This window comes from Pararge aegeria, chromosome 6 (genome assembly GCF_905163445.1).
Source record: "Pararge aegeria chromosome 6, ilParAegt1.1, whole genome shotgun sequence".
Taxonomy (NCBI): Eukaryota; Metazoa; Arthropoda; class Insecta; order Lepidoptera; family Nymphalidae; genus Pararge; species Pararge aegeria.
Window position 1 is genome coordinate 28,694 of NC_053185.1, and position 25,614 is coordinate 54,307.

Consider the following 25,614-nt stretch of genomic DNA (forward strand, 5'->3'; position numbering starts at 1 on the left):
AGGTTAAAGGTAAAAAAATTAATTGTTTTAATTACAAAAAAATATATTATATATTACAATTTGTAATATAAGTAAACAAAGTGATGCTGCGAAAGTTTTTAAAGAATGCTCTGTTATCGTATGGGATGAATGTACTATGTCACATAAAAGAGCTCTAGAAGCAGTAAATAGAACAATGAAAGATATAAGAAATGATCAACGTGAAATGGGTGGTATAACACTTGTATTAGCAGGTGATTTTCGACAGACATTGCCTGTTGTCAAACGAGGTACTAGAGCCGATGAAGTTAATGCGTGTTTGAAATCTTCTAATTTATGGCCAAAATTCGATCAGTTATCATTATCAACAAATATGAGAGTTCATTTATATGGCGATTTAAACGCCGAAGAATTTTCCAGTATGCTTTTGGAAATTGGCAACGGAAATGTAGAAGAAGAAAATGGTAAAATTAAAATACCTACCGGTATTGGAACAATGGTATCAAATTTAAATGAATTAATAAAAAACGTCTATCCTGATGTGAAAAATTTAAAAACAAAATCAACTACTTGGTTAAGCGAAAGATCAATTTTAACATCAATGAATGATCATGCGTCTAGAATAAATGATATGATTTTGAGTTTATATGAAGAAGAAGAGAAGATTTATTCATCTATTGACACGGTAGTCGAACAAGATGATGCTATCAACTTTCCCGTAGAATTTTTGAGTTCTCTGAATCCACCTAGAATGTCGAATCATATTTTGAAACTTAAAATCGGAGCACCAATTATGCTTATTAGAAATTTGAGCTCTCCAAAATTATGCAATGGAACTCGCTTACAAATGATATCATTAAAGCAAAATATTATTGAAGCTAAAATTATCACAGGATGTGGATCAGGTGACATTATTTTTATACCCCGTATACCAATCATTTGTACTGATTATGAATTTCAATTTAAACGTATTCAATTTCCGATTCGAGTATGTTTTGCAATTACAATCAATAAGTCTCAAGGTCAAACATTGAAAATAGCAGGTGTAGATTTATCAATTGAATGTTTTTCTCATGGTCAACTTTACGTTGCGTTTTCTAGAGTTGGAAATGCTGAAAATTTGTTTAGCAGAAGGAAATACGACAAGAAACAGAGTATTCAAAGAAGTATTAGTATAGTCCTCTTTAACTTAAATATAGTATGCTTGGTAATTTTATGTAATTCTAAGTAACGGTAAATTACTAGAAGATAGATTAACTTTTAATAGTACTGAATCAATATTTTTAAATAAAGAGAAATATGTTTTCTTTGTACGTTATAATATTAATAAATAAAGTCCTTATCATTTGAATTAAGTGTTATTTATTTATTTATAAAAAAAAATATAAAAATAATAAATAGCATGAACATTTTATACAAAAAAAAAAAACACCAAAGCTATTCTTAATTTATGCTTTTTCCGATAAATAAAAATTCATTTTTAATAATAATGATAATAATAATAATACACAGTGAGAAAAGAATACAACTTATTCCTATGTAGAATGGTAACCATTACCATGTTACATAGTATTGAAAATTTTTGTGAGAGCCCTGTGTAAATTTGCTAATATAAATTTTAGAAATTGTGATAAAAATATAAACAATTACTCATTCGATGTGGAATTAAATTCGGAAAATAACGTTGTTGTTTATTTATTTTGCGTTGATAAAGAAGAAATAACGTTTACTAATACTTAGTTATACGGTTATAATGTTCGTTGCAACGATAAACATTAAGTTAATAAATAAACAAAAAAAGAATTGAATGGTTACTAGGTTCATTGTTTTTTGCTATTAAAAAAAAAATGCAAATAAACATTTAGACCATTCATCTGTCATCAACGCTACTATCAACATCAACTTCATGAATTTTCAACGGCCACCATTTTTCCGGCAAGGGCGTCGTTATGAGTATGTCTTTTTTATAGTTTTTAATTGAATTTAAAATCTTTTTTGTTTATTTTATAAATTATTGATTATTTTTTTTCAGTTTCACTGGGTACGTTCAGGAGCTTTTCGGGTACCGTGAATTACTTTTTACCGACAATTTTTCATTTGGCATCCGTGATCGGTCTGGAGATCATGTTATAATGATTGTCGATAATCAACATGAGCTTGAGTCGATTATAGAAATAAATCAGGTAAAAAAAAAAAAGTTTGTGGTTAAACGTACTCTCTGCTCACCGTATTGGTCCGCATTGGTCATACGTTTAACCATTTCCATTAAAACATTTTATGATATTTCTTTTTCAAATATCATATCGCGTTACAGATGCCATCTGGAACTTAATATAATAATATTTTTTTTTTTACTTTTTGAAGGTGGTGATGGTTCCCGCGGTCTGCCAGTATGGTCGGAGCTTTGATGTCGGTCAAAATTACTCGCCCTTTGAATTTCGAGTTTTCACTTTCAACTCCGTTATGTTAACGAGTATGTTTTACGTCCCGGCAAACTCAACTTACGAGCGACGAGTCGTCGAATGTGAGATGGAGGAAGGTTAATACTCATTTCTCCATGAATCGGACCATTTCTATTGGATAATTTTTCCATTTATTCTTTGTTTTGTTGTTCATCAACATTTATTTTTATTATAATAATAATAATAATAATAATAATAATAATTTATTATATCAATAAATTTTATTTTAGGTGAATTTGACTCTTCTTCGAAAAATATTTTAAATTTCAGAAAAAAAAAAAAATTTTACAAAAAAAGCAAAAAAAAAACTATAAATAAAAAAAATAAAAATTAACAAAAAAAGCAAAAAAAAAATAAATAAAAATGATGAATAAAATTTAATTTATTTCCTTTGAAAATTCGCCCAGCGAAGCTGGCGGGGACGGCTAGTATTTAATATAATCATCGGTTTTATCATAGTTAAAGTGCTGTAATACCCTATTTCCTAAAACGCGCAAATTTTAACAATATTAATATATAAGATTAAATAGTAAGTTTATAACGTTACACTATGGACACGTAATTGAGCCGATTATATACTATGCTGCTGATATATGGGCAGGCGTGCTTAGATATAAACACGACGTAACGAATAAATTCCTCTCCCATCAAAGACTTTTCGCCATAAAAATCATACAGAGGTTCCGCATCATCAGTACGGCGACTTCAATCTCCATAGCTGAACTCATTCCCCTCCCCGCTAAGATTATGGCGGTGGCTGACACTGAACTCTCTAGACAACGATAAGCCATTGGAGCGGCCTACTTCACTTTCAATGATGCTACTTCGCGTTCCGATACCACTGAGATCTACAATGATGGTAGCAAGCATGACGGCAGTGGGTGCAGTTTTTATCGTCCTTCAGCCCCGTGGAAGTCTTTCAGGCGGAGATGCTTGCGATCGATGGAGCTCGCGCGTGGAGCTTCACGTGACATCTACTTGCCCGCGAGTTCACAACCCAAACTTGGTTTTATCCAATTCAACCCAAGTAACTGTAAGTAAAAACTCAACCCCAATAAACATGACAATCATCATCCACCCTTTAACATAAACCTTAAACTAGATAAGTTAACTAGCATAAATGAAAAACTCATTGAAAAATATAATTTCTACAAGGCTGACTACAACGCTATTAACAAAGAATTAGACAGTGTACCATGGTTAGACCTGTTTCAGCACCATGACAATGTCAATGTAATGCTCACTATATTTTACGAAAAATTAAACTCAATTATTAAAAAACACACTCCGAAGACTAAACCCAGAAATAAAAAATTTCCCGTTTGGTATAAAAATAAATTAATTTTTATGTTAAATATGAAGAACAAATATAGGTTAAAAGCTAAAATATATAAAAATCCTTTATATATACTAAAGTTCGAATCGTTGAGATTTAACAGCAACATTTTAATTCAAGAATGCTATAATAAATATATCGATACAATTGAAGATAACCTCGCTAAAGATCCCAAATACTTTTGGACACATTTAAAGAACGTCAGAAGATCACCAAACACCTACCCGACTAGAATGGTATTCTGCGATAAGGTTGCTACTGACGGCCCTAGTGTATGCAATTTGTTTGCGGATTCATTTGCTTCGGTTTATAGCCGCTGCGACCTCACAAACAGCACTTATTATGCACAAACCCTGTCTAATAATAATCTGTGTTATGTCAATATCACCATTAAGGAAGTCATCCAAAAATTAAAAAGACTCGGCACAAAAAAGGGTGCTGGTCCTGACGACCTACCTCCATTACTGATATATAATTGTGCTGTTCCCTTGTCCTCACCCATTTATTTGATTTTTAATAAATCTCTGCAGACTGGCACTTTTCCGGATATGTAGAAACGCGCTAGAATAGTACCTATCCATAAAGGGGGTAGTCGTGAGAATATTGCCAACTACAGGCCTATCTCGATATTATCTGCATTCTCGATAGTATCACGCCACGTTCGCTACGCGCTTTCGCAAGCTCAGCATGGTTTCGTAAGTGCTCGATCCACTATTACAAACTTAACGAACTTTGTGAACTATGTGACAGATTCGGTGGACTCACGTAATCAAGATCTATCTACTGTAACGGATACGCAAATAAAAACAATATTAGTACAACAAAATATTTTAATACTTTTCAAAAAAATGGCGGGCTTTGGCTAGCTTGACGTACCAAACCATAATGGCGGCATTTTTGGCATGGCGGTGAGGTACGACAACATGGCGGCTTGGCTTTGACAAATTGTCTATCTATAATCTGTGGTCGGTGCACTGGCTGACGTCTTATTCGTTACACTCGGCCATTCTGCAACAATTATTGCTCCCGCAATAAGAACAAAGATCATAATTAGCATTCCAGCAAGTTGATAAGATCTTCAGTCACCAGTTGCTCCTCAGCGCTACTGGAACTGTCAGATAAGAGAGCTAAACTTCTTGATGGTCTTAACATATCAGCTGACACTAAACCTGTAAAGCTTTTGTACCCGCGTAACCCCTTTAAACTTCTTATCCAACATATATCATTTCCTACCTCTTTAGTAACTAGACTATATATGGGCCAGAATACAAGTCATCCATTTTAGTGTTAACCCTTAGGCTACCCGCTACTGGTAGGGCCTTCTCTCCAAAGAACTAAATCGCTTTTCTTGTATAAAATATACAACTTTTTCGCTTTTTATCATACTGACACTACTGTATAAAACCAGTCAACTGCTTCTAGACGGTCGATATTTATATTATCGACTAGACATCTACTGAGCGCCTATGTAGACGCACTCAGTACGCGCTTCATATCACCTGGTCTATACTCAATATTAATGTCTTACTCCTGTATCAAGAGACAACACCTGGCTATACGTGGTATTATGTCGCGTTTAGTGAGTGTTGGTCGCAACGCTGTACAATCGGTAATTATCTTAACATGTTTACCCACAACATACAAACGAAAACTACGTAAGGATTCGACGACTGCAAGAGTTTCATGTTTATAACGATGATACATACTTTCTTCCTTGCTTTTAACTCCGCTGAAATATAGTACTGGCCTCAAAGAATTATCAGTTTGCCTTTGCAGCAATATACCGGCGGCATCTAACTTACATGCGTCAGTATGTATTTTAGTTCATGGCGAAGCGTCATACAGCACGAGTACGAGTTTAGAGCATAAACAGTTTTTCGTTGTGTAAAACTTTCATTTTGTTCTTTTTCCCAGACGTGTTCTTTATCGTCAATTTTGTTAAGGGGCGAGCAATTAAAGCAAAATTAGAAATAAATTTCCTGAAATTGTTACACGATCCTATAAAACGTACGTACTTTAACGTTACTTACGTTATTTGAGTTTTCAATTTAACATTAAATTTTCGATTTCAAATTGACTAAGCATATTTTTTAACATCTGTAAGCCTGTTCGATTGTTGGCAGTAATAGGTAATCTAAAAATGCTAATATTTCACCCTGACTTAGTTGCTGCGTTTTGCCAGCTGATTCTACTAATTTTATTAGTTAAACGCATCAAAAATGAAGAATTATTTTCTAAACCAAAAGGAACTCTAATGTACTCATAATGATACGTACTTGGTGATAACTTTGTGCCGAATCTAAACTAGTAAAATACTTTTCGCCTATTAGCTTGGAAACCTGACCGTCTCTTTTCGGTAATCGATATCTTTCCTTTACGGTGACAGCATTTAGCGACCGGTAATCAACACATAATCTACTATCACCGCTCTTTTTCTTTTCTAGGATAACCGGAGAAGTATAACTAGATTTGGACTCTTTTAAAATGCCTGCATCTAATAGTTCGTCTACTTTGGATTTGATTGACTATGGATTGTTCACTATGCGATAATCTATAAGGCTGGCGGACCGTCTGCTCTGTTGTAATTTTAATTTTCATCTGTACTAAATTTGTAAAACCTAATTCATTCGTACCAGAAGCAAAACAATATTGATATTGTAATAATAAACGTATTAAAATGAAATTATTTATTGGCCCTATTTTAATATCATCGATGTTTACTATATAAACATATAACGCCTATAGGAGAAATATTATCGATGGCTTGGCATTTGGCAAACATAACTACTGGAAGAATTAGTGCAAACGGAAAACAACACACCTGGCTATCTGGCAAAGTCTCGTGGCAGCTTTCGGCTCTAGACAAAACCTCCCCGTTGGCCTCGATGGTCTTGCAGCCCGTGTTGATAACTTTACTGCAACCTTTTCCACCGCGCAACAAAGTTGCCGGCAATGAAAAAGACACGCCGTTCAGCTCAAAGTGTCTGTCACGCGACATGACATCGTTATCCACTCTTTGTTACCCAGCACAAGAACATGAATAAAAGAGGTACCAGGCGAGAGTCGCTCTTGATTGACTGTGACAACCACAAACCTGTCACGTTCTTCAATAGATTCTATCACAGACAGGATCTGAAAATGAACAAAGCTTAGCGACACAGTTGCTTATCGTTAAGGTCATACCTTCCTTGTTTATCTCTGGATGCCCAATCAATAGATTAACTTCACTCAAGTTCACAATACATAAGTAGGCTTGGCAATGCACTGTGATGCCGTCTATTTCTAATTGAAAATCTACTTCTCCTTGACTTGACCGCAGGAAGAACTGATCTGATCAATCTTTCTTATCCATGCTTGGACTGTACATTCATCACTATCGGGATTGAATTCCGGGATCAACGAAGCGGCACGATGTTACACTACACAGATTTCTCAAAGGCTTTCGATAGGGTAAACCACAAACTATTGGTGGAAAAGCTCTCATCATTCGGGCTGGGTGGTTCGCTTTTGTCGTGGTTTTCTTCGTATCTGGTTGACGAGACATTTTTATGTGGCGATCAAGGGTCACTTATCCATGACTTTCAGAGCAACATCAGGAGTTCCCCAGGGATCCATTTTGGGGCCTCTTTTATTTAATATTTTTATAAACGACATCACTTGCTGTATCCAGAATTCAAAATATTTTATCTTCGCCGACGATCTTAAAATTGCAAAAGTGATCTTTAAGATCAAGATGTTAGATCCCTATAGGAAGATATTGATAGAGTCGTTGATTGGTGTAACATAAATGGCATGGACCTTAATCCTAACAAATGCTCATTCATAAGTTTTACACGTAAACATTCTGTCTTCCAATCTAAGTACACAATCAATAATGGCCCACTCCAGAAACTTGAACTCGTCCGCGATCTGAGAATAACTATTGATGCCAAATTACGATTTAATGTTTACATTGAAAAACATCTGTAGATCAGCGCGTAAAATGCTCGGCTTCATGTTTAGAAATGCCAATGAAACCATTTAAAACACTTAAAACTAAAAGACTTTTATATACTACGTTTTAAAAAAGCAAACTTGAGTATGCCTTAGTCGAATGGAACCCTAGCTACCAGGTACACATAGACCGCCTGGAAAGTATATAAAGACGATTCACGCAACTTTATTCGATTGGATTAGACAAAAGAAAGCCTTATAAACATCGACTCAAGTCGTTCAAGTTAAATTCACTATCGGAAAGACGTAGGCTACACGATATGGTATTTCTACATAAGCTCATAAACGGCACCATTGATAACTTTGAATTGTTGAGCCAAATATACCTTAAGGTTCCCTCTCGTATGCCGCGGTAGGGTACCGCGGCATACGAGAGGGAAACACATTCCACTCTTCACTCACAAATTTTATAGAACTAATCTCGGCCTTAATACCTAGGCTAAGTAGATTGTATAATGAATTTAGTGCTAAAAGTGAGTGTATTGATTTGTTAAACGATACATTAGGAAAATTTAAAACCAAAATTATTAAAACGTTTGGCACTTCGCTAGAAGGTGACTCGTAATCTGATAATTAGGTACCACAACTTTGTTTTCTAAGTTCCTAAAATATTAACATTGGTAATGTAAGTTTCTATTTCAAATTAAAATTCAAAATTTCTTTATTCATGCAGGCCTATCACAGGCACTTATGAAGCTTTCTGTTTAAATTTTATTATTATAAATTTACATATCTTTTAATAATGCTTGTATAAAATTGAGTTATCGTACATACTAACCAGTGCATGCTGGGACTACCTATAAGTGAAATTATGTGTCATTTGTAACCTAAGGCTAGCTTTATTCATAACTATAGTACATGTAATTTTGTTGGTAGTCCAAATAAAAAGAAATAAATAAATAAATAAAATAAACAAACAAAATTATCTTCCTTGGTTCCTTTCACTCCCATCTTTTTGAAGTTTTTTTTCACTTAGCACAAGTGAAAGCTCGTTAATCGGTTAAGCCGTTCAAAAATTTGCCAGACAATAAAAAAAATCATCATCAAATTATATATGCAGTATTTTTAAATACACAGGCGGTTGCTTCATTTTATATATTTTATTTATTTATTCAATTGTATGTGTAAGCATTTAATTAGATCGTCGAAAGTGTTATTTTATTATTAAAAAAATTAGTCCCCAATCGTTCACTGGTTCCATGGACAACACTCGCAATGATTACAAATGTTCTATGGGTCGTGCTCGGTGCCCAGAGAGCGCACAACGCGCGGCTTGCGTGCGCACGCGGCCTCATTGCGCGTCACGTCGGCGGAATGATGGGGCGGAGCGGGCGGGGCGGACGGGGCGGACGGGGCGGCCGGGGCGGAGGGCGCGCGGCGGGCGCGGCGGCGCACGCGGCGGCGGCGCGGCGCGGGCGCGCAGCGCGCGTCCAGCAGCTCGAGCGCGCGGCGCTTCAGCGCGCGCAGGCCCTCGTCGCCGCCGGCGCGGCCCGAGCTGGAGTCGGAGCGCGCGGGCGAGTGCGCGGGCGAGTGCGCGGCCGAGTGCACGGGCGAGTGCGCGGCCGAGTGCACGGGCGAGCGCGCGGGCGAGCGCGCGGGCGAGCGCGCGGGCGAGTGCGCAGGCAAGACGGCGGGGGGCGCGGCGCCTGGCGCCTCGCTGCGGCCGCATTCACCGAACGTGGCTATGCGAGTGACAGTTATCTCTTCAGTGTGAGACTCTGTCTCTTTTAATTGTCTAATGGAATTTTGTTGATTTAGATTATCGTTTCCCGTTTCTTGTAGTGGTATAACTCTGAAACAAGTGTTTTATGGTTAGTTGTTTGAGTGACAACCACATTTAGCTCAGAATGCCTGATACTCTGACAAATAAATTAAGTCTTCCAAGAATATAAGCTTTCTCAATTCCTAATTTCTGCCACGCTGTATTTCAGCAAATGAAATTTAGAAATACCCAAATCTGAACCACTTTAGTCTTTATGGCTCTGATTTAATTAAATTGGTTAGGATGGGATACTAAGATTCTACGAATGTGAATTGCAATAACTTATCTTTGGTGATAGATAGGTAAAATGTTGGTATGCACATTTACAATAAAATGTAGAACTTCTTATTACAGTTAGACTTATTGAATCTGGATTTTGAAAATAGAGGTCTCTTAGCGTTACCAAGCTTTTCTTTTCTTTTTTTAAATTTTAAAAGTGACCATTTTCCTTGAACTGAGTACTGTTTTTAGCCTCAGTGACACATTAAATATTACTAGCAAATGATTGACCAAAATCATCTTATTTCATAAAAATATCAGTGTGAACCGATTACCAGCGCACACCAGGACACAGGACTCCTCTGAGGTTGAAAAGGATTGTTCTACACAATAATGTTTGGAAAACGATACATTAAAGAGATTTGACAAAAAATGTTTCAGAATAACTTGAAAATCAATCAGTATGAACAACAAAATATAAATAGGCATTTAGTTCAATTGTGCAAACCGATATACTGTCTAGATTGAAGAGAACTAATTAAGAAGCTAATTTTTGGCATAGTTATTGTTTCAGTAATTCAAGTGAGTGAATCACAATGTTGCAAATCTCTATCTAAACTCACCAAAGAATTTATCACATTAACTTATGCAAGCTTTAGATGTATTATCAAAAATAAGTAAAATAGATTGGATTCGATTGGACTAAAAATTGTAATATAGTCTAAAGTCAATAAGGAAAACTGTAAACAATAATAATTCTTTATGAACAAGACCAGATATGTAAACTGGAAGTGGTCGTGACACTCGCGCACTCACTCCACGCGCTCGCCCGGCGCCAGCAGGCGCAGCGGCTCGGCGGGCGGCAGCAGGTGGCCGGCGGCGCGCAGGCAGAAGGCGCCGCGCAGCGCGAACGCGCGGCGCACGCGGCGCTGCAGCCAGCGCACGCGGCGGTGGCGGCTGGCCAGCACGAAGGCGCGCGCGCGCTCGTCGCTGAAGTAGCGCCGCAGGCACACGCTCACGCGGAAGCCGCTGTCACAGCGCAGCGACGCGTCCGACGCCGGCTCGTCCGAACTGCTGTCGCACCCGCCCATCGCACCGTGCTTCTGCGACTCTCGGTCCCCCTGCAAGTGAAGTGAGGCCTACTGTTTACGCTTAAGTTTCCATTTACGGCAGATTTACGATAGCAAATTCTGAACATTTCGGGTGAAATACAAACCTAATTTTTATATTTCGTGATCTTCTGCAAAGACTAAAAAGCTTAAATGTTTAGATTAATTATCAAATGTGCTCTCTGATTAAATTCTCTTTAATATTATTTGTTGTTAAAACAAAAATCACATCAATGAAAAATTTAAAATTGTTGCAAGAATTATTGTTGCAGACAGAAAGCAGCAATTGACTTTTGACAGTTGGTCTCGATTTTTTTTCTTTTTCTCTGTTTACAATATGGAGGGTAGAGGTAAGGAGAGTCATCTGTGTATATGAAAAAGTGTCGTCAAAATGTATTAAATTAGGATGGCGCCACATTTGCATCAGGGTAACTCTTAAAAGAAGCGCCAAATATAAATATTGTTAGAGTAGGCTTGAAAAATAAACAAGGAAGTATGGAGATACAAGGAAGTAAGGTTATATTTACCACAATATTTTGTACAACGTAAGTTGTTGAAATTCTCAATAATTAACTACTTCAGTCGATAATGACATTAAATTTTTTAACTCGGCATACTTCAATTCATCTACGATTGCTACATTCATACCATACCCTGTGCATCCACCAGCGCCATTGTGAAGGATTTTTAAACTGTTATTTAGCGCAACAACTGGACACTTTTTCAACTTTTCTCCCAAATAAGATGACTCTCCTTACCTCTACCCTCCATAGTTTACAATAAGGAAAAGTTGTCTCAGAAAAGTTTGACACTTGAAATATACATTTTTACTCTGATCACTATTATACTATAGTATTAATCGTAGACAGAGAAGTAAATAGACAATTGGATAGCATCCGTCGCATTCACACAAGTAAGAGAACAACTTATGTATACGTCTTGTAAATAAACGAGATAAAGCGATAGGGTCTTTTGTTTCATACCGCGTGCCGGTTTTTTCATGGATTAGCAAAGCACTTTGACAGTTAGCCATCGTTTTATTAGTAAGAGATACTTTTATTAGTAAGAAATTCGAGGTAAACGGATTTTGAGCACAAAAATACAGACCTAACTAATTTGACATTGTTAATAACCAGCTTTCGTGAAGAATTTCTGCGAAAACATGACTCGGTGCAGTGTTTTAGTATGTAAAAGTGATAGAGAACGTAAATTTCCGCATTTGTCGTTCCACTCGTAAGTACAATACTTTTGATTTGTTAAAAGTATAGATAATTATCGTTTATTATATTTCTATAATATACAACACAATTTACAATAGAAAATAGATCGTTTATAAGGTTTTATGCTAATTTCAATCATACATAACCTAAAGTATAATAGAGTGCAGTGTTGCCTACATTCAGCATGAAAATTATAGTTTAATTTATTAAAATTATAGAATTTCAAGTTTCATGTGTCAATAATCATAAATTTAATTCCATGGATGTATGATACGATGTTGATGTATTAGAGAAAAAATGTATTTGGTGGAACTGTAAAAAAAAACTTGTTGACTCCTACAAATATGCAAGGACTACGTTGTAAAGTCTAAACCTAATTTTTTATACTCCTCGAAACATTTCGGAATCCATCGAAGATAGTTTTTGACCATTTTCATGTACAGAATGTTAAACTTAAAACTATACTATGCGGAGAAACGAATCTCCCAACTATAATTAAAAATTATGTTTAAAATATTTTTTTACAGTTTTCCTACGGACCATAATTTATTGATGCTATGGGTTGAATCCACAGGTCGCACTAATTGGACACCCAAAAAGAGTACAAAGATTTGCAGCAAACACTTTCATAAAAAATATGGTCATTAAAAAGAACAAGCTAACAAGCTATCCTAACGCTATTCCAACACTGGTCAGTGAATAATTTTGCTTTTGAGTTTCATTGTATGGAGATATGCTGGATGATATAATTATGACACTTTTTGTTTATTAGCCTACTATAAAATCATTTTTATTTTGTATACAAAATGTATATATATAGATTTATAATGTTAATGACAAAGTTGCCTGGAAGCAAGTCGCTCCGCTTTCATCTCTCTTTAAGGGACAGTAAACAAAGAATTCTGTTATTAATTTACGAATTATTATTTTTTCTGTTAAGAATGGTCTCCAAGGATATTTGTATCAAACAAATATCCTTGATAACCTTTAACAAATTGTCTGCCAAAATACAATTTTTTTTAATCTCGAGAGGCATTCGTGAACCCTCGGTTATCTTTAATTAAAACTAGTGGTTCGAAAAAACGCGACTTCGTTCGCTCACATTTTTCTATAGCCTTCCTCGATATATAGATTCTTCTGAATTGAGCTGATTGATGCGAAACCTACCTTATGCTTCTCTCTTGTTTGGTGTACTTGTTAAATTGTAATTATTACAATTCAATTTTATGATTGTAAATAAACCATATAAATGCCTGTAAAACAGCAAAAAAATTTTTGATAATCGTATCAAAATACAGGTGTTTACAAAAGTATATATGCAAATAAATGATTATTGTTATATTATTACCATTATAACGTTGTTTTATTTTTTTCAGTATTTATGTTTCCCTATTCCAACTAATCAAGAGCCGGAAGCCTTTCTCATAAAAACGCCAAATTGCTTCACAGACCAACGTACTAATGTTATTCCATAAACTGTTCCCTTTTTACAATTAAGTTAATAACGGAACATTCCAAATGATTATGCAGTTCCTTTAGGATATGTTTCTAAGTGCAGCTGCTTCTAATGAAACAAATGCCTACATTTTGTATGGAACAAATAGTAATAAACACATACCAACAAACTATAAGTGTGGTAGAAGACCTGAAATCTAGGACATTAGAATCGGGGTAAAAAAAATGTATGGCAACACTTCTCAAATATGCTCTGTCTCACAAGCAGCACGCCAACCATTCGTCTATTTTCAATTTCAATTCTTGTTTATGGCTTTTCTCTGTCTACGGTATTAATATAGTATTGTAATGTAATAACAGAGGTCGGTGGGTAAATCAACCAAACGTACTTTAGCATAATAGAGGTTAGTGCATTTTTATCGTTTATGCAATAAAACCTACTACTAAATTCCAATCCAAAGAGAATATAATCACTACCACAGAGCATTTTGTTTTATACATTCAACACGGTATAAATGGACTTTAGGGTGGTAGGGTGGAGTGAAATACGATTACTAGTTGATAAAATTTCTTATGAAAACAAACGATGCAGTAACATGTTTACAAACAATGCAAATTAAAATAATAATTTTTTTTTTTAGTTAAAATTTGTAATTTTTAATAGATTGAGACTGACGTACCACGGTGACCTAATCATATTTGATAATAATCTGTGGACCTAATTTTTTATCTGTCGCAGTGACAGTATTCTAAAATAAAAATTATTTTTCTTTTGTAACGAACTCTCAAACGAATTAACAAAAGCTTGTATTGAGTTAACCGAACAAAATAAAAATAGTTTTTCGTATAAATTGTTATCCAAGCGCCTAGTTAACTTCCTTGGTATTGCAAGCACTGGAGCAGGTCGCAGCAGAGGAACAATTCGGTAGCGGGCAGTAGTGTGATGGTGTAGCGCTCGGCCCGCCGTGGCGCGCTCCTGGCAGCTCCGGCCAGCATGTCCAACGTGGAGAACGTGTGCCCGCAGGTGTTGCGCGGCGTGGCGCGCGAGCTGCGGCGCCTGGCCGCGAGCCCGCCCGCCGGCGTCAAGCTGCTGCTGCGGGACGACGACCTCACCGACGTCACCGCGCTCATCGAAGGCCCCGGTGAGTAGCCGGTGTAGCCCCGCCCGGCGGCCGGCTGCGGCCCTGTTAGCTTATGAGTTCAATAGTTATTTTACAAATGCCAAACAGACATCTTGGTTATCTCATTACCAACTACCTCAATAATTAATCCACAGCAAAGTGTGGCTCTAATTAGGAGTTTTATTTGATTCTATCCAGTGGTGCACTCGAGCATTTATGCAATTTTGACTACATCTTTTTGGTATTTGAGAGCCATCGACTGTAAGTTTAATATTAATAACAAATCAAACTAGAAGCAGTATGTACAATGCAATTGTACCTCGTTGGTAAAAATGCAAGTCGTAAACCCAAAAATTGAATTTAAATCATATAAAATTAATATAATCTCCAATGTGAGTTATAAAAAATTTAAAGGTAGTCATGGTACAATTTTTAAAAGGCAGATGGCATAGAATTGAGGAACTTATACCTCACTACCATTTGGCAAGAGATTGATGCTTTGTGGACACCTGTCTGGTGTGATTATAGCAAGATTAAACGTTAAGCTACTCTGCTTCAAATTAAAGTACAAATATACAAAAACAATACCTACGTCCTAAATGCCTAAAGGCATCTTTGCAAGCAGGAACTCATCTGCTACAAGCTATGAATGCTATTTCACTGTTATATTTCATATACATAAGGATTGAGTGTATGTGAGGTGATGCCTTGGTTAGTGGGGTAACGTTGAAGAAAAGTTTTTTAAGAAGTTGCATACAATCTACTATATTATTTGCAACATAAATTTATTATGTCATGACACTTCTGTTTCTCCTTATGGATTGGTGGCAGTAAGTGTATTTTAGTCTTATCCATGTTTCTCTTGTTCATCTCAATGTTTGTATATAGTTTGTAAATGGCATTCTTATGATTACCTTATCGACAAAGACATGCAGCCAAGCAATTTAGCATTCCAGTACAGCCTGTTAGTATCTGACATTGCATCTTCACTTAGCAGTAGGTGATAGTGCATGAAAATCTCCAGTACAACTTATAAAAAACTTAAGGATATGCATTGTAAGAGTTATAAAAAGCCTACACTTAAGTATTTATAACTCGTACTGAAGATTTTCTTCATTTTATATCATCTGCATACCCTGTGCATACCCTTTAAGCACGCCACTGCACATAGTGGGAAAAAAATGGTACTGGAGGTCCTCCGTAGTGAGAAGTATTTTGAGATAAAAGTGGTAACCGAAAACGGCTTGCAGCCGACACGCCGTACGCGGGCGGCGTTTTCCGCGTGCGCCTGGTGCTGGGCCGCGAGTTCCCGGCCGCGCCGCCGCGAGCCTACTTCGTGACGCGCATCTTCCACCCCAACGTGTCGGCGGCGGGCGAGGTGTGCGTCAACACGCTGCGGCGCGACTGGCGGCCCGAGCTGGGCCTGGCGCACGCGCTGCAGGCCGTGCGCTGCCTGCTCATCGCGCCCAACGCCGACTCGGCGCTCAACGCGGACGCGGCGGCGCTGCTGCGGGACCGCTACGACGACTACTTCGCGCGCGCCAAGCTCTACACCGACATCCACGCGCGCGCGCCCGCCGCCGCGCCCCCGCCCGCCCCCGCCCCCGCCGACGCCGCCGCCCCCGCCGCCGCCGCCGCCGCGCCGCGCGCCAAACGCCCGCGCCGCGCCTCGCCGCGCCGCGACGCGCGCCGCATCCTCAAGCGCTTGTGAGCCGCGGCGCAGGCGTCTCGTGTAGTTGTATTTATTTTTTATTAAATAATGTCAAAGTACTCACGCAGTTTTTCCTATCTTCCAACATTTACAGGCCGCGGCGGCAAAGAAGTTTATTGTGGCGAGTATATTGTGGCCGTTCAATCTAATTCTAATAAATAATATTCTACTGTAACATTACGATAAAACGCAATATTGACCCGCGTTAACACTAGATGGCGTTAGTAGTAGTTAGTAGTTGCGTGCAATGTAAATCGCGCTAAAGGTCGAGTCGTTGGGAATTGTACAGGAGCACCTGTACAATTCCCAACGACTTCGGTCGAAGAGAAGTGTGCGAATGTCCGACAGCTAATGACGGCAACCGGAGGAAACTGGCAACTCCAAAGAAAACTCAGGGCACAAGACTTGTTAACCCTTATTTAAAAAAATAAAATAATAAACCGATTTCCCTCATTTATTTTATTTAATAATAGGTATTTAATCCTTTCTAACTGAACCATAGACATTTCATACGGCGCAATCTCTCATATAACAGCGGAAATTCTACACAAAAGGTGAAGCCATCGATTAGCGCGATGCAAACATCGCTAGGTGTCGCCACGCTTCATCTCAAAGCCGACCAAATAAAATCTTCCGCCCACCTTCGAAGATTCGGATAAGGCTGAATGCCTCGCAGACGAAGCCCAATGCACTCCGAGCGATGTGTTCTATAGATCTCGGCCAAGTTCAGCTAGTCAATAGCAAACTTTCACCATTCATTGCTGTCAAACAACAAGTGGTGGTGCCTTACTCGGTAACAAAATTGATAAAATACAGATTGGTTTTAAGTGGAGATTTAAATGACAATTTTTTTGAATTTTTGAAAGATAAATTGAATTTATCCATGAAAAACAGTCCCAAAACTTCAACAACAAGATCCGGCACTACAGAATGCCGTCTACTCAAAGTTTAAACTAAAGTGGTTTGTCTAATGAAAATAGTTGTATAAAACCAATAAACGGCTTAATCTAGAAATGCAGATCGTATTAGTATTTTAATACATAGTAGTAGCTAATGATTTATTTTCATACAACCAAAGAGTATGTAAACATTAAAATGAAACCACTTCTTCTTTTTCTTTTGCTTTTTTTTTGGCTTTTGGGTGTGTCAAATCAGCACGTTGTATTTCGCCAATGTCTTGTATAATTCTTGTTCTATTTCTTCTTTTGCCTTTTATTGGCTTTAAAGTGTGCTAATTGAGCACGTTGTATTCCGCCAATCCACAATGGTGAATATGATCGGAAACACTAGAACCCAGAGCTAGAAAGTCAATTAAAACTTCAAACTATTAGCACGTAGACATTAACAATGACAACTGCCAATTACAAAATCAAAACAAATTAATAAAATTAAAAATCCCTGGTTTTGTCACTCTCGGAGTACAAATCGCTGGATTACATCCACCGATTGCGTTTCCCGTTTGTGTCTTGCACACCTGTTCATCTGGCCAAACTCCGGATAAGGGACAACTCTATCTGTGAGTGTGGCTTGGATGAGGGCACTATAACTCACATTATTTTTACCTGTCCCAAACTTACTTATCCCCTCTATGACGTTCTCCCTCCCAAAGTCCCCCGTCCTTTGAGTGTTAAATGTTTGTTAATGTTTGTTTTCAGTCCTTATTGTAGATTTAAATGTAAGTAAGTAATAATATTAAAGTATAATGTATAAAAAATATCCGTGCTAGATATATATGCATGTGTTGTCTGTGCTGCCTTAGGTTAAAGAACTAACTAGCTAATCACAACTATTTCTTGGTACATATTCAAAATTAACTTTTCATTAGTTTCACCAATCAATCTCCTTCGTGCCTTCTTCATCTACAAGACATTGGCGAAGTACCTTGTGCCCAGTTGGCACAGACAAAAGCGATAAACAAGAAATGAATTGAAAATTAAATATTTTAATCTACAACTATTACACAATAACCTATGAATTGCCTCTATCAGCCTTAGGGCTTTGACGACCAGATCTTGATTTGTATAAAGGAGTTACGGAAAATCAAATAATATAGACTGTTGTGAAGAATGGCTGTGAAGGAATTTATTTACTTAGATAAAATAATCTGTTCTCTTTTCTTTTGAAATTGACCATCAGGAGTTGTTACTGTGTAAGAACGTGGTTTAGGACAGAGTTTTAAATTAATACTGGTCATCCAACCATTATGTGGCCGTTTCTTAAAAGAAACTTTAGACCCTGTTTTAAAGAGGCTTTACTGTGTTGATTGTAATAAAGCGATGATTTTGGATTTTGAATATCTGTGTTGTTTTATTTTTATAATTAATTATCTAAGGCTCTGAAACTGACTATCTAGAAAATGTATTTTGGTTCTTAATCAGCATAAGAGAGCTGAGGAATAAGGATTTTAATCTGAGTATTTTTATAATTTAACAAACTTATCTTGCTGTTGAAATAAAGGGTTGGTATTATCATATAAACATTTAAGGATATTCTTTATAGTCCCAAGTGTTAAATGTGCCAATTATTAAAAAAAAATATGGAACTTGTTTTAGTTAAAAGGGGCCCATTTTCCAAAATAGCGATTGATGGGATTCTGTGCCTAGAAAATGTGGATGACAGTGCTCACTGTTGATGAGTTTATGATTGCAACTTTAGGATATTTTGAAAATTATTCAATGACAATGAGATATTGTACGCATTCATATCAAATAAATCTATTCCACTTTTGTTTCATACTAGACACTCATAATAATATGGTTTGTTGCTGTAATTTCTGTGAACGATAAGTCATGTATGATTTATATATTTTTCTATATCTTTGTTAATATATGCCAATAAACTACCTACATAACCTGCTACAACTGTTCGTTTACATTAAAACATATTATATACATCTTCTACATTATGATGTAACCTTGAACAGGACTCCTTTGTAGTGCAGCTGTTCAGCATAATGAGAGGAGGAGAGAATTATCTCCACGGGGAAAGGATAACAATTTACCATCTCCCACAGCTTTATCAACTCTCAGAGCACTGGCTCACAAGTGGAAATAATATCGAAATAATATATGTGTAATGATAAACAGGGACATTGGTCTGGTTTTCCATGTTCCCATGCTTTAGCATGTGGACACGCTAATTATATCCTCTGCCCAGGGGATATAATCGGTGGATATAATTATAGTCTCCTGCCTGTGCTAGGCCTAATGGCGATAAGTTGGAATGAACAAAAATACAAATACTTACATAGGTATTATGCATTCATTGAAAAGTTTCAATTTTGACTTTTTGAATGGAAATTTTTTGAATGGAAACAATCACTTAATTTATTAATTCTATTTTATTGAGTTTGGCAATCTCAATATATATATTGGCAATCTCAATATATATATTGGCAATCTCAATAATAAAATCAAATCAAAATATCTTTAAGAGTAACATGCCTGTTTGCTTGTTGCCGGGAGTCTCGGAGAACCGTTGTGGATATTGGTGTTGAATCAATATGTACAATCATTACAACAAAGGTTTAATACAAATATATACAGAAACCGTTACAAAAAAAGGAAAAGTGAAAAAATGCAACTGTAGGTATTCAACACGATAATTGTATTTTATAATAAAATATAGATATACCTAGCTAATGTTATATTTCTTATTTTAACCGAGTAACCGAGTACTACGAGTCTTGAGGCTGGAAATACGAATCGCATATTTCCTGTTCCTCTACTTACAGTAAAAGTCATGTAAAGAATAATCCCTGTGTAGATTCAGCCCAAGAACGTAAACGCGCCACCTGTCATACTCTTGAATGTAGCCGCGCCGCCCCGCGCTCTTTAAATCGCCGTTGCCATAACGGGGACACTTGAATTTGTATATCATTGTTTGAATTAGTCCCATAGATGACGATGTATCTATCATAGTTCGAGGTTTTTTGTGCGGGAGTCCGTGGCAGAACTGCGCGAGCGGCAATGGCTGTTTTCATTCTGCTGCGTCGCACAGTCATATTAAGTTAATAAATCAGTAAATTACGTCCATACTGTCTAATTGTTATGTAAACGTGTCTTATGTACCTACATGTGTAGGTTAGGTAGGCATCGCAATTCGCAAACAAAATATCAAATAAGTACAATAAGTATACATTTAAAATCAAATAGGTAGGTATCCGTATATCAAACCACAAATCATTTACCGATCCAATATTAAATTGAAAGTGCATGTGCATGATCTGCATATAGTGCAAACTTGTACAGAATTGTCAAATAAAATTACGCGGGTTTTATTCAAAGTGTGGTCTAGCTCGGTCTGTTGGCGTCTGATCTGTGTGTACGAGCAAGTCGGTTGCATCCTTGCGCAGCGAGCTAACAGCTCGGCGACGAGCAGCGCGAACGGCAGGCAGCGCGTCACGCTGCCTGCTTGTCGCGCAGCGGCAGCTCCTCGGGCGCGGCGGCGGGCGCGCGCGGCAGCAGCACGAAGCGGTGCAGCAGCGCCGCCGCCGCTGCGCCGCCCAGCGGGCCCGCCCAGTACACCTGCAGCAGCAACGGCAGTTGTGGAGCTCGGCCGGGTCCCGGTACCGCTCCGCTGATTCGTGAGCATGGTAACAACCGACCACGAGCAGTGGGTGCCGTCGTTACCGGCACTATACGAGTCGCCGGACTCGGCTCCTCGCATGTCGTGCGAAGTGTTGCTCCGTTGTAGTCGATGGTTTTCCACAAAAAAATTATCATGTTTTCCTTCCGCAGAGGGCAGGGCATAATGTATCTATTATTTTTATCCTGAATAAATGATTATTATTATTATTTGTTTGTACTTATGAAGGACTTAAGTGCTCAGTAAACATGTAATTGTTTTCTGATACTACACGCTTCCCGCGGCACCGACGCGCAGACAAAAGCGGCGAGCGAACGACGCGACAGCTGTCGCTCATTTCGAACTGGGTAAATCTATGATCAGAAATCCCTCGGGGCGGGTATTCACTCGAGGAGCCGCGTAGGGCTAACACAGGCCGCGGGCGGAGTACTGACCCAGTGGTCCTGGAAGGAAGTCTTCAGCAGCGCGGGCGCGAAGCTGCGCGCCGGGTTGAGGCTGGCCCCCGTGTGCGGGCCGCCCGCGAACACCAGGCCCGCCACCGCCAGGCCCAGCTTGGTCGACGCGCCGGGCGCGGGCGGCGCCGCCCACAGCGCGCAGCACAGCAGCGCCAGGGCGCCCGTCAGCGCCGCCTCCAGCAGCGCCGCCGCGCCCGCGCCCAGCGCGCCCGGCGTCGTGACGCCCGCCGCCAGCGCGGCCGGCGCCAGCAGCCACAGCGCGCCCGCGCCCAGCAGCGCGCCCGCCAGCTGCGCCAGCGCGTAGGCGGCGGCGACCGGCGCGCGCAGCCGGCCCGCCAGCAGCGCCGCCAGCGTCACCGCGGGGTTCATGTGCGCGCCCGACAGAGGCCCGAACGCCTCCGCGCACAGCAGCACCACGCCGCCGAAGGCGAAGGCGGGCTGCTCCAGCGGCGGCGGCTTGCCGTCCTTCGGCAGCAGCGACGCCAGGCCCAGCAGCACCAGCAGCGCCGTGGCCAGCAGCTCGCTGAGCAGCGCGCGCCACCAGCGCCGCAGCCACGCGCCGCCGCGCGCCGCGCCTGCAGCCAGCCTTCACTTACAGGGCGGCATCACCGGGCTCCGCGCCGCCGGGCGCCCGGTGATGCACGCGCCTCGGGGCGGTGCCGCGGCGACTTGCGCGGGTTCCTTGCGTGCTCTGCGAGGTGTCGCTCTGTTTATAGGCCATGTTTCTCTCCCTGTCGCCAGGTAGGCCATCGGGCTCAGTGTGAGGTCGAAGACTGGGACTCGGTGCCGGTTGGCACGAGACTTCACTGCTGATCCGTCAGCCATAACTATACGACTAACGGCCGACGCTCGCCCGCTCCACGTAGCCGTCCGCACGCGCGCTCCTGTTTGTCTAGTGGAGCCCGCAATTATAATCATAGTTTCCTGTTACTATCCCGTAGCGATCATTCTTTTAAAGCTGTCATACTACGGGAGTCGACCCTCTTTACATCTAACAGCTAAGGGACCGTCTTGTCTGCCTTGTGCGGACAGCCTTGCACGGGTACTTGAGAATGCGTGGCTATAGAATTTGGTATTTAAATAATAAACACACGGCATATTATTACGCAGGAAGGGAGGCGAGTTCTTCGTCAACGCTTCTCGTATTAATTACTGTCAATGAATATTCGCTCTTCAATATTCATATGTATGTACACTAATATGCAAACTTCATTTGCAGGTTGAAGTCGTCGTATCCCTTTTTAAAAGCGACATTGAGTTCTACCTACTAGCTACTTGCCGTAAGGCTGTTAGTTAGGTATCGGCACTACTTCCTAGTCTCGTACATATTATAGCCGTAAGCTGCACGCGTACGTCCATTGCACCACTCCACTCGAATGACGCCTTTTGAAAATTATTTAATTTAAGTTATTTTACTTTTACATTACCTTCTAAACTATGCATCCTAATAACATGCTGCAAAGTTGATCTACGTGTGTTTTCTTGGTAAATGCCTCGTGTTGTAAGGAATAATATTAAATGACAAATAATGCCTATGAATTGCCAAAAAAATGGTTTGAATTGTAGAAGCCACAATCTGCTGAAATTGAGGCGTACTTAGTAGTTTTATAATATACGAATAATCAAACCTTCCCTCTTAATCATTCCTTTTAGTTAAAACAAACGCGCTATTACCTACTTATTTACAAAAAACTATTCTTGGAAAAAGCGCGCGGTACGAGTATAGTCGTATTAACAAATAAGTACCATTAAAAGTATGTTCGTATATCTAACACCAGTCCATAAATCGGTTCCCTAATCATATAATATATTCAGCACAATAATTGAAGTGTTTTTCCCTGAGTATTTAGAGTAGGTACCTACCCAATTAATGATTTGTTCCTAGTAAAATCAGATCGTCTCTAACGCGAAAATAAGTTTGTTTCTAGAGGAATATTGCTGTTTCTAAGTAGTTCGAGAAATGGTTTTATTTTCTTGTAATTTTTAGTAATTTGTTTTAAGGCTGTATATATATGTTGAATCGTAGATATTTTTTAATCGACTTCAAAAAAGAGTAGGTTCTTTGTTTGGCTGTATCTATTTTTCAAGTTTAGTACTTATTTCTGTCTTGTCTGTTGTTTAAGACAGCTCATCGCTTCGATCCATAAGATCAGTTATGCCAAATAAATTAAGCTAGCAATAATTAATGATTAATTTGAAAAGAGTATCCACCAACGTAACCTCTAGTCAATTCAAATCGAAATCAAACTCCTTCACAATGACGACAATGCAGCGATGATTTACAACTCGCAAAACCAGACTGAGTCGCACCGTACCTATCTGTTAACAAATTCATGGAACTTTGAAATAGTGATAAAAGTTGTAAAAGTCCAGATTAATCAACGGTTTCCCGAATTCTGTCCTTTCGATGGGACAAATGATATCAGTTATCCCAAGGCAGGCGCGATACTCTTCGCCGGCACATCGCTCCTGTTTGGTGGCTTCTTTATTTTTATATCAAACACCCAATTATTATAAATAGTCGTCGCCGCACGCGGTGGAAGCGGAAGCGCGAACCGAATAATGTCCACGCGCACGTATGCGTTTGAAACTTCGCTGAGGGGCACCATTCGAAAGCTCCGTTCACAATTCACTCGCGGGGGCATACTGACCGTCGCTGGGCATGATGTCGACGAGAGGAGTCGGGCGCAGAGCCGAGGGAGCAGGCGGAGCACGGAGGAGCGAGCGACGTCGCGGGCGCCTCGCACAGACTGCGCCGCGTGGTGGGCTCGCCAGCGCCGAGCGCCCGCTATCACTGTTGAACGACTTGGGGTCGAGTTATTTCGACTGCTCTCCGTGCGCAGCTGCCGAGCAGGATGTTTACTTACTAGAAGACGCAGTACCTAGTCAGCCAGGTTGCGGTCGCCGAAGGAGCCGCTTATGAAAGCCGCGCGGAGCAAGTGGACGGCCTCCTCGCTCGCTCGTCGAATTATAATATTATGAGATCCATTATATTAGCGGGCGCTAGAAATGTAATTTTACAATATGAATCGCATACCTGGCTACTTCGGAGTCGGATTTATATTTTGCATAATGTTATTATATCCTTATTGGATATTAAATTATTGTACTATGCTAGACGTATCTCACTTCGCCGAGTAATGCTTAGTTTATAGGCATTCGATTTCAGACCGTTGCAAACTTTTTAGCCGTTCTAACTAGGTACCTATTTGGCCATTCCTTGCACTTTCAAAATAATTTTTCATGATAATTGAATTGAAATAAACTATTAGTTACTATAATTATAACTAAAGTAGAATTTTCAATTTTTAGTTAGCCCTTATAAAATTAAACACGATGATTATAACATAAACAAAATATTCATAAATCCATGGCTACATGTAGTAGTATTTTTTAACCGACTTACAAAAAAGGAGTAGGTTATCAATTCGGCTGTATTTTTTTTTTTATGTTTGTTACCTCAGAACTCATTTCTGTCATTTATAAATCATTTTTTGGTTAGAAACGGCATATTTCCCACGTACTCCCATTTTCATCAGGTCATATCTTTTGAAGGCATCTTGCAGAAATCGAGGGAAGGGAGGAGTGTGCGAGCGCATCGTAAAAAGTGAGCTGGCGGACGATGCATTCCCCTCTCACTCGGTTTCGCGACTACCTTCATCCTGTTAAAATCGGCGTAAATATGTGCGCGCGCATTTCGATATTTCGTATACATAATTTCACTCCCATGAGTTTTTCCTAACGCCGCTAAAGTAGCATAACTTCAAAATCTTTTCGACTACGTACTTCGCTTCACTTTCTAAAAATTCATTAACATCAGTTAATGAATTTTTAGAAAAACCTTTCCTTCCCTGCCCTCTAACCGCACCTCACGCCGCTGAAATAAATTCCACCCTCATCATCTGGATGCCTGGCTTTCTTCTACTATTCGCAATACCAAATCATTTGTAACGCGCACTTGCAAATTGTGGCACAATCTCTCAACTGATGAGTTCCCTCCAAAATGCAATCTACTATTACTATGGGGTAATGCTGCTGATATTGGCACTATTTTCGTGCTGCAGAAGAGGGATGTTCGTGCGATCTATAAAATGGGTCCGAGAGAGTTATTGAGAGATAAATTTTAAGATGTGAAGATGAGTTTTTAGCCAATACATATTTGAACATTTGCAGTGATAATAATACTAGACTACATAAAATAAGTA

At 39.2% G+C, this 25,614-nt stretch overlaps 2 protein-coding genes across 2 annotated transcripts; one reads left to right on the forward strand and one right to left on the reverse strand.

Moving 5' to 3' along the window:
• Nucleotides 1-14,259: 14,259 nt before the first annotated feature.
• Nucleotides 14,260-16,820, forward strand: LOC120624588 (ubiquitin-conjugating enzyme E2 S). The gene is made up of 2 exons (XM_039891227.1): nt 14,260-14,677; nt 15,907-16,820. The coding sequence occupies exons 1-2, from the start codon at nt 14,530-14,532 to the stop codon at nt 16,365-16,367; spliced, it is 609 nt and encodes a 202-aa protein (XP_039747161.1). The 5' UTR covers nt 14,260-14,529; the 3' UTR covers nt 16,368-16,820.
• Nucleotides 16,821-19,872: 3,052 nt separating this feature from the next.
• Nucleotides 19,873-24,405, reverse strand: LOC120624668 (lens fiber major intrinsic protein-like). Its single transcript, XM_039891336.1, has 3 exons — nt 24,061-24,405; nt 21,389-21,984; nt 19,873-20,893 (listed from the first exon to the last, which is right to left on the reverse strand). Exons 1-3 carry the CDS (start codon nt 24,071-24,073, stop codon nt 20,768-20,770), a joined length of 735 nt encoding a protein of 244 aa, XP_039747270.1. The 5' UTR covers nt 24,074-24,405; the 3' UTR covers nt 19,873-20,767.
• Between the last annotated feature and the right edge of the window lie 1,209 nt (nt 24,406-25,614).